The sequence below is a fragment of the Haliotis rubra genome, unplaced genomic scaffold, assembly GCF_003918875.1.
Source record: "Haliotis rubra isolate DU_JTF1 unplaced genomic scaffold, ASM391887v1 Scf1724, whole genome shotgun sequence".
NCBI lineage: Eukaryota > Metazoa > Mollusca > Gastropoda > Lepetellida > Haliotidae > Haliotis > Haliotis rubra.
This window is the reverse complement of record NW_025765697.1, coordinates 86047-110635: the sequence shown is the minus strand read 5'-3', so window position 1 is coordinate 110635 and position 24589 is coordinate 86047. Positions and strand designations below refer to the sequence as shown.

At 37.9% G+C, this 24589-nt stretch overlaps 1 protein-coding gene across 1 annotated transcript in view; it reads right to left on the bottom strand.

Annotated features, from left to right (window-relative positions):
• Window positions 1–574: 574 nt before the first annotated feature.
• LOC124272761 overlaps window positions 575–24589 on the bottom strand; it is a gene marked incomplete at its 3' end in the record, with an annotated part of 100230 nt that continues 76215 nt past the window's right edge. The window contains exons 3-10 of the mRNA XM_046707963.1: window positions 22307–22430; window positions 19331–19355; window positions 18952–19124; window positions 17034–17058; window positions 16655–16827; window positions 5416–5509; window positions 1633–1747; window positions 575–704 (exon numbers count right to left, since the gene is read on the bottom strand). Coding sequence (XP_046563919.1) covers window positions 575–704; window positions 1633–1747; window positions 5416–5509; window positions 16655–16827; window positions 17034–17058; window positions 18952–19124; window positions 19331–19355; window positions 22307–22430 — 859 coding nt within the window. The remainder of the gene's footprint in view (window positions 705–1632; window positions 1748–5415; window positions 5510–16654; window positions 16828–17033; window positions 17059–18951; window positions 19125–19330; window positions 19356–22306; window positions 22431–24589) is intronic.

Genomic DNA, 24589 nt, shown 5'->3' with positions numbered 1-24589 from the left:
AGGCTCTATACCTTTTATCTGTACACCACTGGCATACACCCATACACAATGGGGACAGGGAGCCTGAAAGTATGGTGTAACAGCAACAAAGAAGATGATGTCGCACACAGAGAGCTATTATGAATTTATGATGTACGCACTTGGACAGAAACCTTAGTCAATATATCACAATATGTATTGCAAAATCTCTTGAATTATTGCAATAAATCGCAATATGAGAATCAGGGCAATATCCAGCCCTAGTCACTAGCTACTGGGTGGAGGGTGACCATGGTCGCGCGACCTGGAACCACTTTCAGACGGTTGGACCTCGCACTACAAACCACGTGGAAGGCTGGCACAGGAAGCTAGGTCTGCAGATTGCAGGAACCAGCCCCAGTCTGTTCAAGGTGGTGGACTTTTTGAAGCAAAATCAGTGTATGTGTTCAATTAAACTCACAATTGTTTTAATGCTTGTTACTGAGGCTAAGGACAACAAGGTGAACCTACAGACAAACTGCTCTATTTGAATCTGCTAGCACCATTTTCACGTCCATATTCAGAATATCTCAATAAACATATTTACACCACTCGCCTGTATGCCCCCGGCCTTCCCATATCTACACCAGGTTGCAAAATGGTCGCAGTTATTTGTGAAGGGTTCATAATCTTTCTCCCCCAGTCGGCTGCGTGCATTCTTCACAATCCGAGACTTACTTTTGGGTCTGAAAACACCGAACGTTCTGTTTTTAAGTTGACATTTTTCCCTCAGCGGAGAAGTAATGTCGGAGTTTAAATCGTAATATTATAAAGCTAGGTTAGCTAGAGGCATGTAACTACAAGTAGGATTTGTTAATAATAAATAATCAAAGAGGAATGCACAAGGCAAGGGTAGCTAGAGACATATAACTACATGTACATGTAGAATGTGCGGAATACATAAAGGTAAACAGAGTATGTACCGTCACCTGATTTGGTCAAATTAAAATGGTTCATGTGATATATGTTTCTGCTTGGAAAGTTTGTAAGTTTGTTTCGGTTCTATTCTATCTTGTGTGTACATATTTAGTGTAGAGATGGACAAGAGGATATGTTTCCTTCACAGGTGCTGGGTGAAGTAAAGGGTTTAAACCATGTAGTGGGACGACTCTGGTTCTCGTCGCCGTGGCGTTTCGGACAATAATCTTTACTCACTCAAACTAAAGATCTATTACTTTTTAAGATTAGTAAAATGGACTTCTTTGATTGGCATTCTAGAAGATGGGTAGATGAAGAGTGAGGGCTATTTTTATGGATATACAACTTCTTTATTCTGTATAGGCAACGTTTCGACATAGATTCTAATGTCGTTGTCAATCAAGCTTGACAACGACATTAGAATTATGTCGTAACGTCGCCTATACAGAATAAAGAAGTTGTGTATCCATAAAAATAGTTCTCATTGACAACGACATAAGAATCTACTTAATGTCCTCATCCGACATTGATGGATTTTAGGCATTGAATAAATCGATTCGGCACCAGAATTGTGCAATGAACTTGGGTCAGGACAACACTATACCGTTTGGTCAAATCACGTAATGTTTTACACTTATGTGACACTTGTCTCATATGACTTATTGTTAGTATTAGAGAAAACGATCAATTGCAAACCTCATTTCCTTATCCCGTCTGTTATCAATGTAGAAACTGCACTGCTGAATCACATCACTCAATTTTTCTCCCACAACTTCTTTATCCTTTGTCCGGTGTATCACCATTCCGTCACCTGAAATTATCCATAGATTTCTTCAAACACATGGCCTTGGAAAGAATTTTTTTCCAAATATGTCAGTGGGTTTCACAAAAGCAAAAAGCGTTTGAGACCTGCATCACTTTTGGCTCGCCTTTACATATAAAGCTGACACGCAGTGTTTTAAGCCAAATATTGTTCAAACCTCTACGCAATTATGTTTACAGGATTAAGTTCTGATTACGAAAAGAAACGTTCATAAATTAATTGTCTCTCATGTAATAAAGCAAATGCATAGAGGAGTGCAATATCAAGCGAGAAAGTACGTTTGTTTGTTTTTTGTTTAACGTCGCGCTCAGCTATATTCCTGCTATACATGGCGGCGGTCTGTAAATAATCGAGTTTATTATAGTGTCACGTCGATGTTTACATAATATATAAAATCTACTGTTTCACATATGAGACATCTGCCCGGCCTTTAAAGGCCTACGAGACACATAAAATCCATAAAAGAATGCATAGATAAAATATATCCCTATACACACATAGTAAAACTTAGAGATAAGATGGATGGTGTAAATAATCGAGTCACAGACAATCCACCATCATAAGCATCGATTCTATACAATTGGGAAACAATGACATGCGTCAACCAAGTCAAAGAGTCTGACCATCCGATCCCGTTGGTCACGTGATACGACAAGCTTGGGTTGCTGAGGATCAATTCTAATCCGGATCTTCACGGGTTTGAAACATACGAAGAACAAAAAATAAGGGAACCCTAGTAACCTGTTTATTGAACCAGGCTTTATATTCCAAAAAATCTTAAACACTTAGGATTTAAGTCATTATAGAGTGTGACCACATATGCAGCAACACATGCGCGGGCATACTTGAGATTATGCGGCGTATCGTTGCCCTAGGAATCTGCTGTCACTCATCCTGAATTGGTAGTTTAGATTATCAACTTTGATTGTTAGTGGCTGTACCCTCAAAGGGGGTTGAAATATTGTAAAATTATTGTCCTCCTGAGAGGGTCCTAACACATTTAAAGTAAATTTAAACTTGCCACTTTTTTAATGGTAGAATATGTGTGCTTTTAATTTATGGCTAGATTTCTCTTCCATCACCAATGGCTGAAGGGATGGTGTAAATCCAACTAGGGTCCATGCAGGTAGCAAAGGTACTGTAAGTCCCCATGGACCCTAGTATGGTGATCTACCTTCAGTTGTTGGTGATCCACCTTCAGTTGTTCGCGATCTATAGCCTATTTTTATATTGTGTTGTCCCCTATAGTTAAAACGTTTTAGATTTAATTACTAGTTTAACATACATATCTGTGATATTCTAGTTGTTTTACTGTCCATCGTCGGCAGGTTTTTATATCATATATATATATTTAATTTCAATATCAAATGTTCTCGTCACGATATATGGCTGAAATATTGCCGATGTGACGTTAAATATTAACTCACTAACTCATCCTGAAGCGCAACACCAAGTGCCTGGAGATTAGCAGGCCCTGGGTGCCGTGCACGAACTCTCCTACCCATCTATCGCACAAGTGTTCCATGGGCGACATGCCTTGAGATCCTGCAGGCCACTGAAGTGTCACAATGTCTTGTTGTCTGACAAAGTCAACCGCAACACGAGCCCTATGGTGTCTTGCTTTATCATCTTGAAAGATGAAGTCTTACTGTTGGACATCGGAGCAACAACGGGGCGCAAGATTTCGTTGACTTAACGCGACCTGTCAGGCTACCGGGAACAAGAAAAAGATCCGTCCTCCGATCGTAGGAAACACCTAACTAAACCATAACACTCCTTCCACCGAAAGAATCATGCTCCATGATCCTAGTGTTACGATTGTATCTCTCCCCCACATCGTCGACAGTTTGCGACCATCAGTAACTGAACCTGGAATCGTCAAAGAACATGAATTGACGCCATCCACGTAAAAGCCAGCCCAGACGTTGTTGACAACAGTGTCACAGTGTGCTGTAGGAAAGTCGTATCCCAGTTCAAGCATGGCATTCTCGCTTCAGTTCTGGCGTAGTAATGAACCGGTTACGAAGTGCAACAATGCATAGCCTTTCGATGGCGTCCGCGACCCCTCCTCATTTTAATGTCACCAGTCTGACGGTGTTGAGCAGCAAGCCTTTGAGATTACGCTTCTTCGACCTCTCTCGAAAACCTCGAAACTTGTACTCGATTCTGGGATTCTCCGGACAACATTCCTATACATTGCCATATTTTAGCTAATGTTAAATAGTGTCGCCGTGGCATTTTGTGTGTTGCGACACTCACCTGCGAATCTTGCCTTAAGTAGCCTTCCATACATGTAGTGCACATGCGCTCGTGATTTGAAAGCATTTAGGGAGACAGTAGTCAGTGTGAAATTGTTCTGGGTTTGGAGTCAGCTTTTAGACCAGTTGAGACGTAAACTCACACTCTCATATCAAGTCAGAAAATATCAGTGCTTGCGTCCCCTTATATTTTGGGGTCACGTTTAGTATGAATTGTATACAACTGATAAATAGATCATGAACAACTTGAGGCACCCCGTTAAGTCGAAGATGCCTCGGTAGTCTCAGGTTCCTGTCAGTTAAAGAAATCAGGATGCGTAAACATCTGTCTGATCCACTTTCGCCTAGCAGGAAACCTTCTCCTTGTTCTTCTTGTCCGTGTAGGCTGAATGTAGTTGTCAGTTGCCTCAGTCCAATATGAAGAGGTTATCAAACTTGTGTGTTTAGGGGTGATTACACGAGTCTTGCCGAGCTAAATAAAAAATGCTTATTCAGGACGTATATCATCCTACAACACACAAGAAAACCACTTGATCAAGTCTTTGTTGTCCAAACTCATGTTCCTGTGACCTTCTTCCATAGGAATATCTCAACATAATTATACCCCCACTTACGAAGTAACAGGTGTATATAGCGTTCATTCTGTCATTCCGCCTTTCCATCTCGAAACATTATCCGGAACATATCTCTTAAAGTTTGCATGCTAGGTTCACCAAACTTAATACACAAGTTAATCATGACCCACATACGTGCCTTATGCCAAATATGATTATTTAAAGTGTGATCTTCACTTTTCACGGTCTTGTTAAATGTACCAATATGTAGTCTCTGTATCTAGATTAGGTATTTCCTCCATGTCAGCAACTTGTGATGTATTTTCTGTGTCTACATTGAGAGTCAGTGACACTTTTCATCAGCGTCCACTTCATCATGTACAGCATGAGACAGTCAAGTTCAATGTTATGTCAAGTGTCCAGGGAAAACACAAAAAATAATATTTCCATAAATTATTAATGTAAATAGTGAAAGGCAAAACTATTATCTAAAATGCATATAAAGTTTGGTGGAGTCAAGGAGAGTCTTGTGAGCTGCTGATCCTTGTGAGACTATATATATAGTGTCACAAGGATACAAGGATCAGCAGCTCAAAAGACTTACTCCTTCACTCCGTAATTTCCATGTCCCAAAGTGGGAAGCGGGGGTATGTGATCTGTGCTCACTTTTCAATTGTTTATTCTGGTTGTTCATTATAGTTTAGGGCCGCACTCAGCAATAATCCAGCTATATGATGGGCCAGATAATTTAGTGATTGACATCATGAGTATTTGCCCTCGCACCCCAATAGTCACTCCTTTCAAATGCAGGTAACTTTGCACAATTAATGAAAATTGTACGTACCTGTGTATATAGCAAAATGACAAAAAAGTCTTCTGTAGAACTTTAATATGTCACCTTCCTTGATTTCGTCTTGTTTTGAATCACGATAAACAACCTGTAAGAGAAAGGATCAGTTAAAAATCAGCTTGGTTCAGGAACAAACCCACGTTAGAATCCGTTCCTTGCGTTATTATGTCGTAATAGTAGAAGGTATGTACAGGTACACTGCGATAGGTCAAGAAAACGCCCAATCAGCTTCACAAATTAATATGGCGACAATAGCCAATTCACTTCCACAAGAAACTGCCGAGTGGATTGTACGATAGTCATAATAGCATTGGCATGTGTTTATGAATTACCGTCAAATAAGGAAAGTACCATTTTCACGAAAAGGTGAGCGTATCCTGCTCCACTGGTGGCACTGTCATAAACACAAGCAAAGGCCACTCAGTTGTTCACCAAATGAAAACACGTTTTATGGTACAAATCAAAATGCGCCGGGCACAACTTCTGTCATGATGCATCAAATTTCGAAATGTCCTCAACATTTTTACCATAAAACTTTGAAATTCTTTTACTGAGGCCTTGAATGTTACAACCTTGATCGGTGAACGTCTGAGCAGCACAATCATACACATGTGTTTGATTCAATTCACTCATTACTGTGTTTACATCAGTATTTGTTTGCACACATTTTTCTTTCCCGTGTGCACAGTTTCTTTTTGTGACTAGTATGAAAGCATTTGCAGAGTCAAATTGACTTGACTTAAATGCAGGAGACAGAGGAAACAGACACTGAATGATTCGTGGTACAACATCCACTTGGTACAAGACTTAGCTTGTAGATCTTGCTCTGAGAAATATTACTTTTAAAATCAAATATTTAGTTACAGTGTTGAAAGAAAATATCAGTATCAATTGACATGGAAACGTATTTTAGTTATTTCACGTTTCCTTACATTCTGAGATATTTTAGGTATAAGTATGGTAAAACTTTTGAAGAGATTGTGTTTGTTTATTTCAATCCATTAGAAAATTAAGCTATGTGACGTCACTGTCCCCAAACTACTATCTTTGAGTATACAGACGGGTATTATGTTTGTTGCAACCGAATTGGATGTATGGTTTCTGATTTGAGCCATCGCTTTATCAGCCTGAAAAATCCATGTTCTAAATAATGTTAACACGACACTGCGATATGGTGATAACGCGCAAGGGCGGTAGGTATTGTGATATGATGACACGATTTGGTGATGTATCGGCATTGCGATATGGCGATCTTGCTCAGTTGCATGTATAAAAGCGCGTACGTTGATTCATACTTAACATCAAATAATAGGAGAAGTTAGGTTTAATACGCGCATGAATACGAATCGGCTGTTTGAGGCCACAGGTCCTGTCTCTGTGTGGTTTTTATTTCGTGGTTTTTCTTTTTAAATTACATTATGGGTAATAAATAGAATAACCAACTCGGTACGAGTGATTACGGGAGGTATGCCCTCGTTAAAATAATGTTCAGTGACTCGCCAAGGCTCGGCACTGTGAACATTATTTCAACTCGGGCAAATTTCTCGTAATCACTCGTACCTGGGTGGTTATTCTCTAAATAGGTCAAGTTAACGCCCCATCTGCTTCCCAAATTATCATGGCGACAAAGCCTTTCAACTTCCACATGATAGTCGATTGTGCGATAGCCACTCTCATTATTGGCGTGTGTTTAGAATTACTGTCAAATAATGAAAATACCATGTTCACTGAAAGGAGTGCGTACCAGAATTGATAAATCTCCTTTATATATATTTGAAATTCTACACAATGCAAAAGGCGGGTCAATAAACATTCTAGGCGTAGGAATACATTTTGTCACGTTGCATGAATTTGGTGACTGATAAATGTTCCCTAATGAAGGAACAAGGTTATCGGTATTGGGAGACACACCAAGAAACAAAATCATGACAAAACTGGGATTAGAACCAGTTACTAAGGATGTTGCACGTTGGACAATACAATCTATTAAATGTTACAAATTCGGTCTTTTTATAGGCAGATATATTATATTTGGGAAACGCTTTCTTTCAGAACTACAAACAATTTTGGGGATGTAGTCCAATCTGAGATTCAAACCCGAATCGCTTAATCACCAGTAAACAGTCAATTACATTACGCACTCAGCCATCAAGGCCTTCACAAAATGTGAGTCTGACAACTATTATTTCTGATCACGCATTTTGTGTAGCCCTCTGATAAGTGTAAATGGACACTGCTCCTATGGCCGAAAGCTATGGATGCGAAATATATGTCTATTCACAACAAACTTTGTCTTACAGCAAATACATATTAACTCCAAAAACATGGTTGCCTCCCTTGGATCCGTCCGATGCACACGTAGGTGTGAGACCTCTCGCCAAAAACGTCCGAAAGTGATGGTTGAATAACACTTGATGAATTGAAAGACACCAAAAAAAGTGAGTTCGTGTACATTCAAACATTATTTCTCCAAAAAGAATGAATAAAAGTCTTTGTAACGGCTTTCATATTCACACCTGTAATCAAGACAGGTCAAAGGTGAGACCGTGCAGTACATGCGGTTTCACCTGTCATATCACTCAATGCAACCTGACGACACGTTAATCAGTGCTGTGTAAACTTGGATATTGATACTAAAAGCATGGCTCCTAAAAAGTCTGAACTTGCAGAAGTAACCCAAGAACTTTCAGATATCCAACAGGCTTTGTCAGAAATGCTGAGAAAGTCGGATTTAGAGGAATGAATTACCTCAGCGGTGGACACAGCTGTACAGTCGATAAGAAACAGCGTCAAGGCTGAACTAAAACGTGAGCTTATTGATGAACTCGGAATTTACCAACTTTGTGACGAAATGTCCGACTTAAAAGCTAAAAATGACAAGCTGTCCGTACTACTTAATAATCAGCAGAAAGAAAATTCCGAATTAAGGGCACTCTGTGAACAATCAATCCACCAGTCAAATGCAACATTCCGCCTGGCTAATAAAAACGAGCAATCCTCGCGAAAAAATAACATCAAAGTGTTCAATTTTACACAAACCAAAGATGAAGATTTGTTTAATACTTTCTCACGTGTGCTCAAAGAGAAAGGTGGTGTTTCTGTTAACAGAGAGGAGATTGTGGCGATTCAACGCATTGATCACGCAGACATAAGTATCACCAAGCCTGTGCTAATCCAACTTATATCAACAGAAGTGAAAATGAGAATAGTTAGCACAAGGAAACAACTGAAAGAAAATAAAGCTTTCAAATTAGCAGATGACGTCACGAGAGCGAACGTGATGCTGATTAACCGACTCAAGTCACGCCGACGCATTAACAATGCATGGTACTTCAATGGTAGAGTGTATGGTGAATCAGTGGACGGGAAGAAGTTTAAATTTCAACCATTCGACAAAGTGGACGTTGTGTCCTTGGTAAACCTTGACCTCGAGCCATTTTCACGCTTGCATTTTACATTTTACGAACGCACTCAGGACTTTATTGTGACAATGACTTGAAATCGTTTGTCTACTGTTGTTCTCACAACGTTTCTATTTGTTCACTGCTCTTTAATTTTAATATTGAAAAATATTGTGGACATCTTTTCTTTTCGTATGCAGGTTTTATTCTTCACTCAAAGTTGGAGTTGTATAACGTGCGTATATAGTGGAGACATGGTTCTACCCGTCTACCTGTAAAACATTTCATGATTTTTTAGCTTTGCGCGCTTTTTTCTCTATCTCTCTCACACACTTTTTATGTTTTCTGATAAGCCAGACAAGCACAAGTATGAAGTGCTAACTGAGTGTTTAGTCTGATTGTGCATTATATTTTCCTCACCTAACACTCTTTTGTCACACTTGGTTATTTTATGAACGCATTCATGACATAATTGTTTACTTTATGAATTAATAATACATTGATTAATCCATAGGTTATCCATATGATATTCTATATTGCTATATTTTCACACTTTGGTTAGACAATTCATGCCCGGAAATACTAGTAGGTATTTTGTTCGTCTCGCCAGTTTGCAGTTTTTGACCTGCTCTTAACTACACTGACATTTAATCAGGACATTCTACAATTCTCATCTGCGTAAGCAATATGATAGTGTTTGTTTGTTTTGCTGGTTGTTTATTTACTTTATTGGGGTGGGGTTGGGGTGTGTGTGTTCTATCAAGATTTTGATATTTTGGACCGAATTATCTCTACATTCCATATCTCCCCATTCCAAATCGGAGTGCACTTAGCCATTCCTTTTATTTTTAATCTCCCTTCTTTCAATCATGCATCATACTTTTCAATTCCGTCTTTTATAAGGCTAGGCACACATTTTACAAGCACTCAATTAATTATTAGATATGGCTGACTTATCAATCCTATCTATGAATGTAAAGGGTCTCCAGTCTGATGCCAACAAGCGAAGAGATATATTTAATTTTACTCGTAAGAAGTCATCTATAATATTTCTGCAAGAAACGGACAATACTGCTAAAGATGAACATAACTGTGGTTATGTTCATCTGAATGGGGTTGTCGATGTTATTTTGCACACTATGATACTAATTGAGAATATTTTTGAGTATGTTATTCATGAAACCGTTCAAAATCCAAACGGACGGTTTATAATATAAGAAAAATATCGATTTTCTGTGTTGAACATTAATGCCCCAAATAGCGACTCCCCAAATTTCTTTGCACAGTTAGGGGAAAAGCTAGAACAACTACTAGGTGCCATTTTCTGGGCTGGCGATTGGAATGTTCAAAAGTATTTTTTAGATACATTTTATTATACACATAGGAAAAACCAAATGGATAATAAAAAGATATGCGATATACAGGAAAAAAAGGAACTCGTCGATCCTTGGAGAATATTAAATCCGGATAAGTGTCAATATAAGTGGAGACAAAAAGTAAATTAAAACGAGGTTGCTTAGATTATTTTCTTATCTCAGATGATATTATGTCTCTCGTCAAAAGTTGTTTAATATGACTTAGTTATAAATCGGATCATTTATTTATTACCCTCGAGTTAAAATTACACCCAAATGAACGGGACCCTGGATATTGGAAATTTAATTCATCTCTTCTTCGAGATCTTCACTACGCGCGGTTGGTGAAACAGGCTATAAATGATACTATAGGCGAATATAAGACAGCATATGTAACCGAGTTGAGCACCGCGCATGTCTACGCAGTAAATGATCAGCTTCTATTTGAAACTATTAAGAATAGAATAAGGTCTGAAACAATTATTTATTCGACGGCAAAGAAGAGAAGAACTGTCGGAAATAGAAAAAAACTGTTTATTTTCACATGTATCTCTACAATTTATCTCGTTGATATGTGAAAGTGTGAAATGTCTGTTAAAATAAGTTCGGCCTAACCACAGTCTCAGTCGTAGGGAGATAGGAAACGGGAAAAAAAGGATTTTACTGAGGAGAGATTAGTGCAGAAATGATCAATGCGTCCAAAACGACTTATTTGGAACAGACCATGGCTTTATGCAAATGAGTGTGTGATGATATTGTGTTACAAAGGACACTTTTTGAATGCCCATTTTGAAATTAGACTTAGCTTCATTATAAACTTTCATGCTGAAACTATTAAGGATGTAGCTATCATGAAGTCTCACTGTCACTATAAAAAGAAACAGATAGGAGGGGTCGTCTCAAAAGCAAAACCAGGACGAGTGCCGCAGACGATGGTTGGGGTCGGGCTGAGATATCAGCTATGATAAGATAATCCTTTAGGGGAATTATACTGGGGAAGTACACAATATGTGTGTCATAACAATTTACAAATAATATCCAGTCCTTTCGATCTTCGGGTGGTCATGCCACCTATATATTTTGAGACATTTAATACGATGCTTTTCAATGGTTATCAGGTATCATACTCTTTTACATAACTCAAAATTAACTTTATGAAGGAAAGACACGTAAGATGTTAATCAATAGATGAGACACATGAAAAAGCACAAAATATCTTTGAGATGACCCCTTGTGCCGTCGTCATACCCGGCTGAGCGACCTAATTGCCATATATAGTCTGATCTATTGTTTTCAGCAGCTATTCGTATTTTTTCTAAGTTCTTCCGATTATACGAGTAAACATGCTTTTCTGGATATCCTCTTACGCATCCCACTGAATGCCTAGTTAGGCCGAAGTGGGTTATTTCGACATATGCTGTTTGTAGTTGTGTAAATTTTAGGGATACTTTAGAAAGAACAATTAACGAAATGGAAACAATTTATAACTCTTTAGGGAACGATGAAATTAAAATACTTTTAGATTATAGAGGTGAGGTGGGGTGGAATTGGGTTTCACGTCGTGCTTGAGAATATTTCGCTCATATGACGACGTGCATGCGTGTGTATGTCTATGTGCGGCTGCTTGTACTAGCCCAGACTTAAGATGGTTTTATAGTGCTAGCCCACTGAGATACCATGCCGCAGTGAAGCATGAATACCCCACTCAGACACATTATACTGACTCCGAGCCGACCAGTCCTTGTTGTACCCATTAATGCCGAGCGCCAGGCAGGGACCAACAAGTACCATATTTTAACGTCTTTTGGTATGACGCGGTCGGGGATCGAACCTGCGACCTTCCACTCTCCGGGCGGACGCTCTAACCACTACTCCACGGAGGCGGTCTTTTAGATTATAGAGAAAAATTGGAAACAATAAGAACAGAGAAAAGAAAGGGCAGTATTTTTAAGAAGTGAGGGTAAGTGATATGAAGAAGGTGAAAAGAATAGTGAATATTTCCTAAACCTTCAAAAAAGAAATTAAATCAATAAAAATATGGCTGAAATAATCAACGATAGGACTGACTGAGTTCGGTTTTACGCCGCTTTTAGCAATATTCCAGCAACATCACGGAGGGGGACACCAGAAATGGGCTTCACACATTGTACCCATGTGGGGATTCGAACCCGGGTCTTCCACGTGACGAGCCATCGCTTTAACCACTAGGCTACCCCACCGCCCAATCAACGACAGGAAGGAGATACTTACTGATAAAATAGACATACTTAAAGAAAGTTCTTCTTTTTATGAAAACTTATATCAGACGCATCAGGATGATCATTGGGATACCACTATTAACAAATTCACTGATATTGACGTAAAACTAACACAAGAGGAACCAATGTCATGTGAAGGTCCGATAACTATAGGAGAATGTGACGAGGTTTTACAAAATAGAAAGAGTCCTCGATCAGACGGTTTCACGGTCGAATTTTATAAATATCTCAAGGTATCATTACTTGTATACCAAAGGGAGGTAGGGACCGCAGATATCTAAAAAAAAAAACTGGCGCCCAAAAATCTTATTAAACGTAGACTACAAAATCGCGTCCGGTGCATTTGCTCGTAGAATCAAAACGGTGTTACCAAATATACTAGCCACATAAAGAAACTGTGCATTGTCAAAATATTATCCCAGTTGATAAGTACGATAACAATGTCAAAGGTACATATAAACTTTAATTGAGGGATCATGAGACCATAACAAGTCGGGAGAATTTCAATTGAAAAGTCAATCACAATGACGTCACGAGTCCACAAGCGGGACAGGGGTCAAACGACCAAGTCACAAGCTCAATAACGGGTATGTCCACCATCGGCACTGAGAACAGCAGTGACCATCGACGACGCATAGAGCCTATCAAACATGCAAGGAAGGCTTGTGGGATGTCACGCCAGATTCGCTCAAGTTCTGTTGCAAGGTCAAGGACGTTATCTGGCGGATGAGGAAGACGGCATAGACGTCGATCCATCTCGTCCTAAACATGCTCTATTGGGGAGAGATCCGGTGAATTTGCAGGCCAAGGCAGTAAGTCAACGTTGTGGTGTTGCAAGACATCCATAGCAACCCTTGCCGTATGAGGGCGGGCATTGTCCTTTTGAATGTTAACCCAGGGCCATGACGTTTCAGAAAAGGATGTCACAGGTCGAAGAATCTGATCCCTGTAGCCCACACTAGTTAAGTTGCCCTGAACAATCACCAAAGGAGTTTTTTGGGGTGTTGTTATTCCACCCTAAATACACCACGGAACCACCACCAAAGCGATTCCTCTCGAAGACACAGGCCTGTACATAACGTTCTCCCAGGCGTCTATAGGCACGTTGACGTCCATCACTATGGGAAATGGTAAACCTGGACTCATCGGTAAAAACGACATTTCTCCACCAAAACAAGGGTCTGCGGACATGATTTCGGCACCACATTCGGCGAGCTTGTCGATGACGTTGTGTCAGGATAGGCCGTATGGCGGGACGTCGTGGTATGATCCCGTGATGACGTAAACGTTGTCGAACTGTGTTGGGGTGGATACGGCGAAGTCCTGGGATGGTTCGGGCAGTCATCACTGCAGTCTGAAACCTGTGGCGAAGATGGGCCACCCTTATCCATCTGTCCTGTCTTGGCGTTATAACACGTGGACGTCCAGAACGTGGCCGATCGATGACGTCATTTGTGTTCTGGTAGCGTCTCACCAGTGCAGAAATGGTGTTCCGGTGGCAGTGGAAATGTGCAGCCACTTGTTGAGACATTCCCCCCCACGGACCATCCCAATGGCCTCATGACGTTGTGCAGACGTGAGCCTTGGCATGCTATGCGTTTCAATAGCCATTGAATTTTTTGAACGATCGCAAGGGCAGGGGTTGAGCTTTCCAAAGTGACAGTACTGTGTGGCATTCATTTGCTCTGTTTCTCTTTCCCGGAATGCACGTGCAACAACGTTTTGCACGTCTCAAGGATGAACCCACTGACGTCACGGAACGTGGCACGTGCATGCATGTTGGATACATGTCACTAATCTCTGAGTTTAAATCCTTATGTGTCTACTCAGGTTTGATAAATTTAGATTTTAAATTTTTGTATGCACAGTTTCTTTATGTGCCTAGTATATAATAAGTGAAACAAAACCTGGTTTTATGAAGGGCATATTTATTGGAGAAAACACAAGACTTTTGTACGATTTGATAAATCACTGTGAAGTGCATAAACTCCCCGGACTTATAGTAACGGTTGATTTTGAAAAGGCATTTGACTCTTTAGAATGGGAATTTATCGATGAAGCGTTTAATTTTGGCCCCCCTCCGTTAGAGAATGGGTTCGACTTTTAACTCAAAATAGCCGTAGTGCTAAAATAAACTCGGGACATATTTCCATTTTTTCAGCCTGGGTCAGGGATGTCACAGGGGAGATCCTTTATCGCCTTACCTATTCATAATATGTGTACAACTGCTTGCTATTTCTATTAATCGTAACAAAAATATAACCGGGATTAATGTCTATTTTTCAATATGCAGATGATGGTAATTTCTCGCTAGACGGATCAGATCAAAGTCTAGCAGAAGTCATGAAGACTCTTAAAGAATTTGCTCAGGGTAAAAAGTCAATCATGACAAAAGTTCAGCCGTTTGGATTCGACCCAAAACTTGTTCGTCTGATAAACTGTCGCCTCATATACTTCTTTATTGGTCCAAAGAACCCTTTAAGATTCTAGGAATTACATTTTCAACAAATCTGAAGGAATTGTTAGATTTAAATTTTGATAAACAATTTACAAAGGCAAGAAAAGTGTTATTCAGATGGTCAAATAGAACGTTAACTCTGCGAGGAAAAATTGTTATAATAAAACCTCAAATTTTACCCTTATTTACTCACCTTTTTACGTCTCTACCTGATCCATCTCCTAAGTATTTTAACGAGTAAACTCCTTGCTATATAGTTTTATATGGTATGGTAAAAGAGATATAATAAAAGAACTATGTTGATTAATGACTATGAGAAAGGTGGATTAAAAATTGTAGATGTCTTATCATTTTGTACTTACATGAAAATAAAATGCGTGAAGAAGCTACTTTCCTCAAAGGAGTTATGGGAACACCTTGCCCACTGTGAATTATATCCACTTGATTATGTGAACATATATTCTCGAAAGATTTTATGAGACACTTAATCAAATTAAGTACATTCAAAAATTAGGCAATCCTCAACGTCAAAACAATTTTACAACTACCAATAATTAATTTCATTCCACACAAAGACATTAAAGAGTTTTCAAATTGGTTAAAACGTGGTGTAAAAGCAATGAGATATCTATTTGCAAGAATGGGTGAATTAAAAGATTTCAAAACTCTTTAAGCCAAATTTGATTTAAGTGGTACTTTCTTGCTGTACCACAGACTTTTAAAATATATTCCTAGAAACTGGATTAACAGGATGCAAATTTATCTTAGTAAAGAGCACAAACAAAGTTCGGATTCTCAAAACCTAATGCACAATTTGATATCCATTAAGGGTCCTAAGTTCATTTATCGGCAAATATGTGAAGATGTACAAAGTGATCTCTCTGAACTTAGTAATAAATGGGAAACAAAATTCAATACACCTGTAACTAAAGATTATCTGTCCAGCTGCTTTAAAATTAATCAATTATGTACTGGAGAAAACAAGCTGCGAAATTTCCGATATAAAATCTTACATAGCATTCTAACAACCAACGTTTTCTTGTTTAGATAATGATAATGATTTTGGCAGTTTTTGTAAGACTGAACGTGAAACAATAGAACATATATCTTTTGTGTGTGATAAAGTGAGTGCATGTTTTACCTGTTTCAGTAATTGGTATGATTATATTACAACTGAAAATATTAATATCTCTGACAGGGCGATCATTCTTGAAGACCCCGATAAGAGTATTCTTATCAATCATCTCTTTCCGATAATGAAAGAATATATGTATATTTGTAAGTGTAGAGAAAGTTCTCTACAATTAAATCTTCTCATTGCCCGAATACGATATTATTGTCGAATAGAAAAATATCTCTATCAAGAAAGAGTTTCATATATACACAAATGGTCTGTACTGCAACTTGACAAATAAGTGTGTTTAGTGTCTTTTTCCAATCATATGAACTTTCATTACCCTAGCCTTACCAGCTGGCCATCCTAAGCCACAGCATGTGTATATTTCTTTTCCGCAAAGAACCCACAATCTCTAGCCACGTGGATATGTGAGGAGCATTATATAAGCGTGGCCAGCATTTTCGCATTAATACAAAATTACAAAACGAATACATTCACACACATTCAAAAAAATAAAATACAATAAAACTTTAAACATTTTTTTTAAATAAGTAAATAACTCCACAAAGATAAGTTAGAAAACAAAGACTTTGCCCTCCATATCTTTCTTCATGAAAATGCTTAGACCAAATATAAATACACACCCGTACACCTTCTTCAGTAGGAGGGTGTCTATTGTCGTTCGCACCAGTTGCAGATGGCTTATGATTGGAAGAGTCGTCGGTGGCGGGTGGTGCAGAAACAGCTGATACGTTACTGTGTTCACCTATAGCTGTCTCTACTCTCGGACGGGAAGCCTCCTGCAGTGTAGTCCTTTCTGTGACAACATGGCAATCTAATAAACATGTTGTTTATGCAACATGCTCACTGTCTTTAATACTTTCGAGGGTTCTGTTAAAAACAATCGCACTAGTTAAAATATATTTGTAAATATTTAGACTTCAATTGGCTTTATTTATTCTTGCCTACGTATTCATTATTTCTGGATAAAACCGTTGCAAAAGTGATAATAAATGTCCAAACCTGTCTCAATGCCTTGTTCTTGGCCCTGGGAGTAAATAGAAACCCGATCGATGACGTCATTTGTGTTCTGGTAGCGTCTCACCAGTGCAGAAATGGTGTTCCGGTGGCAGTGGAAATGTGCAGCCACTTGTTGAGACATTCCCCCACGGACCATCCCAATGGCCTCATGACGTTGTGCAGACGTGAGCCTTGGCATGCTATGCGTTTCAATAGCCATTGAATTTTTTGAACGATCGCAAGGGCAGGGGTTGAGCTTTCCAAAGTGACAGTACTGTGTGGCATTCATTTGCTCTGTTTCTCTTTCCCGGAATGCACGTGCAACAACGTTTTGCACGTCTCAAGGATGAACCCACTGACGTCACGGAACGTGGCACGTGCATGCATGTTGGATACATGTCACTAATCTCTGAGCTTAAATCCTTATGTGTCTACTCGGGTTTGATAAATTTAGATTTTAAATTTTTGTATGCACAGTTTCTTTATGTGCCTAGTATATAATAAGTGAAACAAAACCTGGTTTTATGAAGGGCATATTTATTGGAGAAAACACAAGACTATTGTAGGAGTTATAAAGGAGTTATGGGAACACCTTGCCCACTGTGAATTATATCCACTTGATTATGTGAACATATATTCTCGAAAGATTTTATGAGACACTTAATCAAATTAAGTACATTCAAAAATTAGGCAATCCTCAACGTCAAAACAATTTTACAACTACCAATAATTAATTTCATTCCACACAAAGACATTAAAGAGTTTTCAAATTGGTTAAAACGTGGTGTAAAAGCAATGAGATATCTATTTGCAAGAATGGGTGAATTAAAAGATTTCAAAACTCTTTAAGGCAAATTTGATTTAAGCGGTACTTTCTTGCTGTACCACAGACTTTTAAAATATATTCCTAGAAACTGGATTAACAGGATGCAAATTTATCTTAGTAAAGAGCACAAACAAACTTCAGATTCTCAAAACCTAATGCACAATTTGATATCCATTAAAGGTCCTAAGTTCATTTATCGGCAAATATGTGAAGATGTACAAAGTGATCTCTCTGAATTTAGTAATAAATGGGAAACAAAATTAAAGATTATCTGTCCAGCTGCTTTAAAATTAATCAATTATGTACTGGAGAAAACAAGCTCCGAAATTTCCGATATAAAATCTTACATAGCATTCTAACAACCAACTTTTTCTTGTTTAGATAATGATAATGATTTTGGCAGTTTTTGTAAGACTGAACGTGAAACAATAGAACATATATCTGTTGTGTGTGATAAAGTGAGTGCATGTTTTACCTGTTTCAGTAATTGGTATGATTATATTACAACTGAAAAAATAATATCTCTGACAGGGCGATCATTCTTGAAGACCCCGATAAGAGTATTCTTATCAATCATCTCTTTCCGATAATGAAAGAATATATGTATATTTGTAAGTGTAGAGAAAGTTCTCTACAATTAAATCTTCTCATTGCCCGAATACGATATTATTGTCGAATAGAAAAATATCTCTATCAAGAAAGAGTTTCATATATACACAAATGGTCTGTACTGCAACTTGACAAATAAGTGTGTTTAGTGTCTTTTTCCAATCATATGAACTTTCATTACCCTAGCCTTACCAGCTGGCCATCCTAAGCCACAGCATGTGCATATTTCTTGTCCGCAAAGAACCCACAATCTCTAGCCTCGTGGATATGTGAGGAGCATTATATAAGCGTGGCCAGCATTTTCGCATTAATACAAAATTACAAAACGAATACATTCACACACATTCAAAAAAATAAAATACAATAAAACTTTAAACATTTTTTTTTAAATAAGTAAATAACTCCACAAAGATAAGTTAGAAAACAAAGACTTTGCCCTCCATATCTTTCTTCATGAAAATGCTTAGACCAAATATAAATACACACCCGTACACCTTCTTCAGTAGGAGGGTGTCTATTGTCGTTCGCACCAGTTGCAGATGGCTTATGATTGAAAGAGTCGTCGGTGGCGGGTGGTGCAGAAACAGCTGATACGTTACTGTGTTCACCTATAGCTGTCTCTACTCTCGGACGGGAAGCCTCCTGCAGTGTAGTCCTTTCTGTGACAACATGGCAATCTAATAAACATGTTGTTTATGCAACATGCTCACTGTCTTTAATACTTTCGAGGGTTCTGTTAAAAACAATCGCACTAGTTAAAATATATTTGTAAATATTTAGACTTCAATTGGCTATATTTATTCTTGCCTACTTATTCATTATTTCTGGATACAACCGTTGCAAAAGTGATAATAAATGTCCAAACCTGTCTCAATGCCTTGTTCTTGGCCCTGGGAGTAAGTAGAAACCAAACATATTAACAGCATTTATATGGAGATACAGTGATGCCTGGTAGCACTGTACTGCAATCAGACACTTATATCAGTTACCGTTGTCTGTGAGTGAATTTGGATCTATTCAACCAAATGATACTAGACTGTAATCTTATACGTATTGTTGTGAGAGTGTGTGTTTTTGAAATTTGTATTAACATTGATTAGGTGATAGTTATTATGGGTCACAATGTTTAAAGTTTTGAGTGTGGGTTGTTTGTCAAAGTCAAAGATGTTTATTGTACAAAAGGCCTCCGGGCCCATATACATTGGAGTTATACATATACATTATACATATGGTGCAATAAGTAGTACTTAGTGATCCAAACAGCAAATCATGATACAGTCAGTAAATTATGTACAGGTAGTGAAATACGATGGACCTACAACACCTTTTATCAGATTGTTACGTTTAATAAGCGCATAATTGATATAGTACGACAGCTTTATTATTACATGCTGGTCAGTTGATGAAAGAAGTAGTTTAAATGCTAATGTAGGTGGCTTACATAGATAATATTCAGCTATATATTTCGTACGCAAATCTTTATACAAAGGACATACAAGTAAAAATGGATTTCATTTTCCACAACTATATTACACAGTGGGCACATTCTCTTGCATCGTTCAATATAAAAACGTCTTCCTTCGTTTACCAGTATGTTGATCAAACCTAACCTAAAACGTATAAATGAATATCTTAACATATCTGATGTTAAAAACGACAGATATTTCTCCGGCTGGAGTAGTGATTTGTATATTCTATAAGAGTCGTACCGTGAACTATTATGTATTACTGAATACCATTCTTGATTAAACATATTAAGACTTCTTTCTCGAAACTGAGTTAAAAACAAACTTGCATCACCAACTGACTGACTTAACCATACAAAACCATAACCATGTGAAAACAGAAGATTTCTTACATAAGATGCCCACGTCACTTTACCAATGTTGTCCAAATGAACAAGTATAAGCCTTTTTGGGTAATCTATGTTCTTGCATACACAATATCTTAAACCAGAATTTTATACATCGAATATGAGCATTTATATACAGGGGATACCTCCCACATTCACCGTACACCATACAATACGGTGTAGTGGGTCCTACATTTAAAAATTTCTTACAGGCCATCAGATGTATTTTTTCTATGCATTCATATCTCTGGAATCCCCAAATCTCGGATCCATACAAAAGAATAGGCTGAATTTGACAATCAAATAGTTTAAAGTAAATACTGGGCGTCAACACACCAATTTTACACAAGGCAGATAAAAGACTTATCAATGCTTTCTTAGTTTTCAATGATAATTCAGTAACAGATGTTTTCCAGTTCATAGCAGACGTAAACTTAATACCAAGATAAATGTAATGATCAGAGACAATTACAGGTTGGTCATTAAAGGACCACCTTACTTTAAAAGATATCCGGCCACCTTTTCTAAATATAACAATATTAGTTTTATCTAGGTTAACGGATAAATCCCATGTTTTAGTATACCGTTCCAAACAGTATTTAACTGGGTTTGTAGTCCAACTACAGATTCTGATAAAAGAATTACGTCATCAGCAAATAAAAGAATAAAAAGTTCTAAGAGATCTGGAAATATTTGGATGCCATCCTTACCATTTGCGATAATATCGTAGTACAATTCGTTGATAAACAGGGAAAATAGAATTGGACTCACAACACATCCTTGTCTTAAGCCAACGGGGCAATCGAAAAAATCTTATCATCACCACAACGTACACAAGTTATCACATTAGTATACAATCAACGAAAGCTACATATAATTTGTTTAGCATCATGTATGTTCAATGGCAATGCTATTTTTCGCGGAAAGCCTATTGGATAGCGCTTTAGAGTTGCCTCCCTTGACTATCTAATTAACGGCTTTCATCATGTCGTAAACACGTTGCCGTTCGCGAAAGTACTGAGTGAATAATGATACAGCCATGCTTTGCTCGAATGGCACTGTGTCAGTATATATAAAGGGTGATTGTTGTGTTGACACACACGCACGGAATTACACGGGACGTTTCATATCACTGGAGATATACATCTGTCTGCCTTCGTCAACATCGTCTGACCCTGACACTGCGTGCCTGACTACTGTCACTGTAAACTACCTTCATTCAGTATATCTGCTCTAATTGTAAATGTCAAGACTCCCGTGAGTTGATATCTTATATTTGTGACCCAATACTTTAGATTTCTGACTCAACTGCATTGTACTAGAAATCTGTATTGTGATTCATTGCAGCTTGTTCATTGTTACCTCAATACACTATTAAATATTTTAGACTTGTCTATGTTATATTTTGCTGGTTCAAAGGGGAGTCTTAAACCTTTTGTCACGGCAATTTATTAACCGTAACAATATGGAAATGAGTATCATGACACCTATGCATTTAAACTCCCTTTTAGACAGATATATTCATATCATAATTCTATTTGTTTGTATGATTATTTTGACACTTTGGTCACACCATGGAATGATTTTAGATATGCACATGCTACGATCAAAGGCGAGCGTCACATGTAATACGTGTACCCGCCATTAACCAAAGATCAAGTTTCAGTTAACTGTTCTTACAGTGAAGTAATTTGGCCCATCAATTTGATTTCGTTGACAGCTGACAACTGTTCAAAGATTGCAAGTTATTGGTATGTGGATTGCTGGTGTGTGACTGAGGGTTGTTATAGGAGATGCTGGCTGTCATACATATATAGCCGATTGACCGAAATCATTATCAAAATAATGACGTTAATTAACAACACCTTCTTATTAGCTTCTGTTTGGCTACCGGCACAAAGGTGATACAATAGCCGTATTCGAAACTGCTGGCACCATTTGTCACTTCCATATTGAAAATATCACAATGAACTAATAAACATCACTCGCCTGTTGGCAGTCTTCATATCTACACCAGTTTGCAAAATGTTCGCAGTTTCTTGTGAAGATGTCATGCTCTTGTCTCCCCAGTTGGCTGCGTGCATCCTTCACAATCTGAGACTTACTTTGGGGGCTGAAAACACGGAACGTTCTGTTTTTAAGTTGACTTTTTTCCCTCAGTGGAGAAGTAATGTCCTACACCTGAACCACCACCAAGGACTTCACGTCGTGAGAGGAGACCACCGGAATGGCAGCGCTCAGGGGATTACGTCATGAGCCAGACCACAATCAACGACTGCGACCTAGTAGAGCGCTTGGCCTCAGCATGTGCATTTGAGCAATTTGGTGGTGCTATGTCACAGTTTGTTGTGAACCTTCTTCACCCTAGTAAGTGACAAGGACGTCATTTGTGTGGAGGGGGAAGTATGTGGCAGAGTCAACTTTGTGTATATATCTTTTATAGATATAAATACAAATGTATATAGTTTTGTGAATAAACATATGAATCTTTTATCTATATCTAACCATTTTATCAATTATTTTACACTCAACGCTCAACATTCAACATTAGCTTTCTAAACATCAATCTAATCTTAAAGTAATCCATTTCAGCAATACTCATGTAACAAGTACAAAACAAGTGTGTAACAAATACAAGTGTGTAACAAGTACAGAATATACAAATTGTAAAATGTTCTGGAAAAGCAATCTATATTAATATGTCTTGTCTTATGTTCCTGAATCAATTCATAATACTTTAAACAATAATACAATTGTCAGTGAAAAGGTTTACATTTTCACAAGTCCGTGATTTGTTTATAGTCATCACTGGGTCATGGGGTCGAAAGTTGTTCCTTTGCAAATTAGCCAAGTCTTAAGGAAGTCAGGTCTGCTGTCTTGTCCTTTGTTTTCATTGGCTGAAGATGTGCAGCATCTTGATTGGATGTTGAATTTAGTTGCATTTAGAAAGTGTGAAGTTTGTTCACTTGCTGTCTTTCTCCCAACCTGGAAAGGTGGTTTGAAAGTCATGGATGGAGGATTGTGACTGTGGTGAATTACAGGTTAGTTACATTTGGTTTTATATAAAAGGAATAAACACAAAAATATGTTAAATTGTTGATAGGTTAAGTCAGTATTTATTGTAGCTGAATTTATGTATTTGGTGGAGGTATATTTTGACCTATGGTTAGAAGTTGTTGGTGTCAATAATTTCACTTACAATTGATTCGGATTAATGTTTGAGTCCAAACGGATTGTTCGTTTACTTTATTGGTAAGAATTAGCATTTCCATGCTAATTAAAACATGCATATTTTAGGTCCTTGGTTGGTGTTTTGTTGGTGCCTCACAACATGTGGCCAGTTTGAAACAAGTTGTCCCAAAGATGGTAAGACACGCTGATAGTTCATTGTTTTGAAGATGCCATATGTGTTCCATAATTGCACTTCTAAGAATCTCAATATGTAACTGAAGCATTGATTTTGTCATGTCCATTTGTTTTGAGTTGTTGTTATACGTTCAATGGTAGTACTGCAATTAATAATGATCTGAACAATGTGCAATGAAATGAATGTGATAAAATAGATATTTTGATGGCGATTTATATATTCATATACATTGTTTCAGACTTGTATTTTACTATACAAACTACAGTAATAAACAAGGAACGAGCCATCCCCGTTACACTCATTTGCACTGCATGCTTTTCTCCCCGCAAACCCTTCTAAAGCATGTCTCTTGCTCAGGCTAGTGTGGGTTCTATTGTTCTCTGTCCATCCAAGCGTATACGGTAGTAAGGTATTTAAAGGTTATTTCATCTAGTCTCCTAGTCAGTCTCTTATGTGGTTGTGGTTTGTCCAAATATTATCTATCATCGAGATCATGGTGATCTGGAGTGTTTTACATGCATATATAAGGTTAGTAATCTCTAGTCTTGTGTATATATTTATTGTGGTTTTGTGTGTGTATTTGATAGTTGATGGTTTTATTGGTCATAGTTTAAAGTATGCTTCATTTCGGTATCCACTTTCTATTATGTATGAATATTTTATGTGGTGGCTACTCACAGTATAGTGAGTTATGTTATTGCCATTAGCGTAGATTGCAACTCGCATTAGAGTGAGTTATACTGTTGTTTTAGTATGTGTTTAGCTCACAGTATAGTGAGTTAGGTTAATGTTAAGATTAAGTTTTGACTCACAGTACAGTGAGATGTGTAAGTGTTATATTATATAATTATAGCATTACATATAATCATTAATTTCTATGTCATCTAAGTGTAATATTTAGCAAT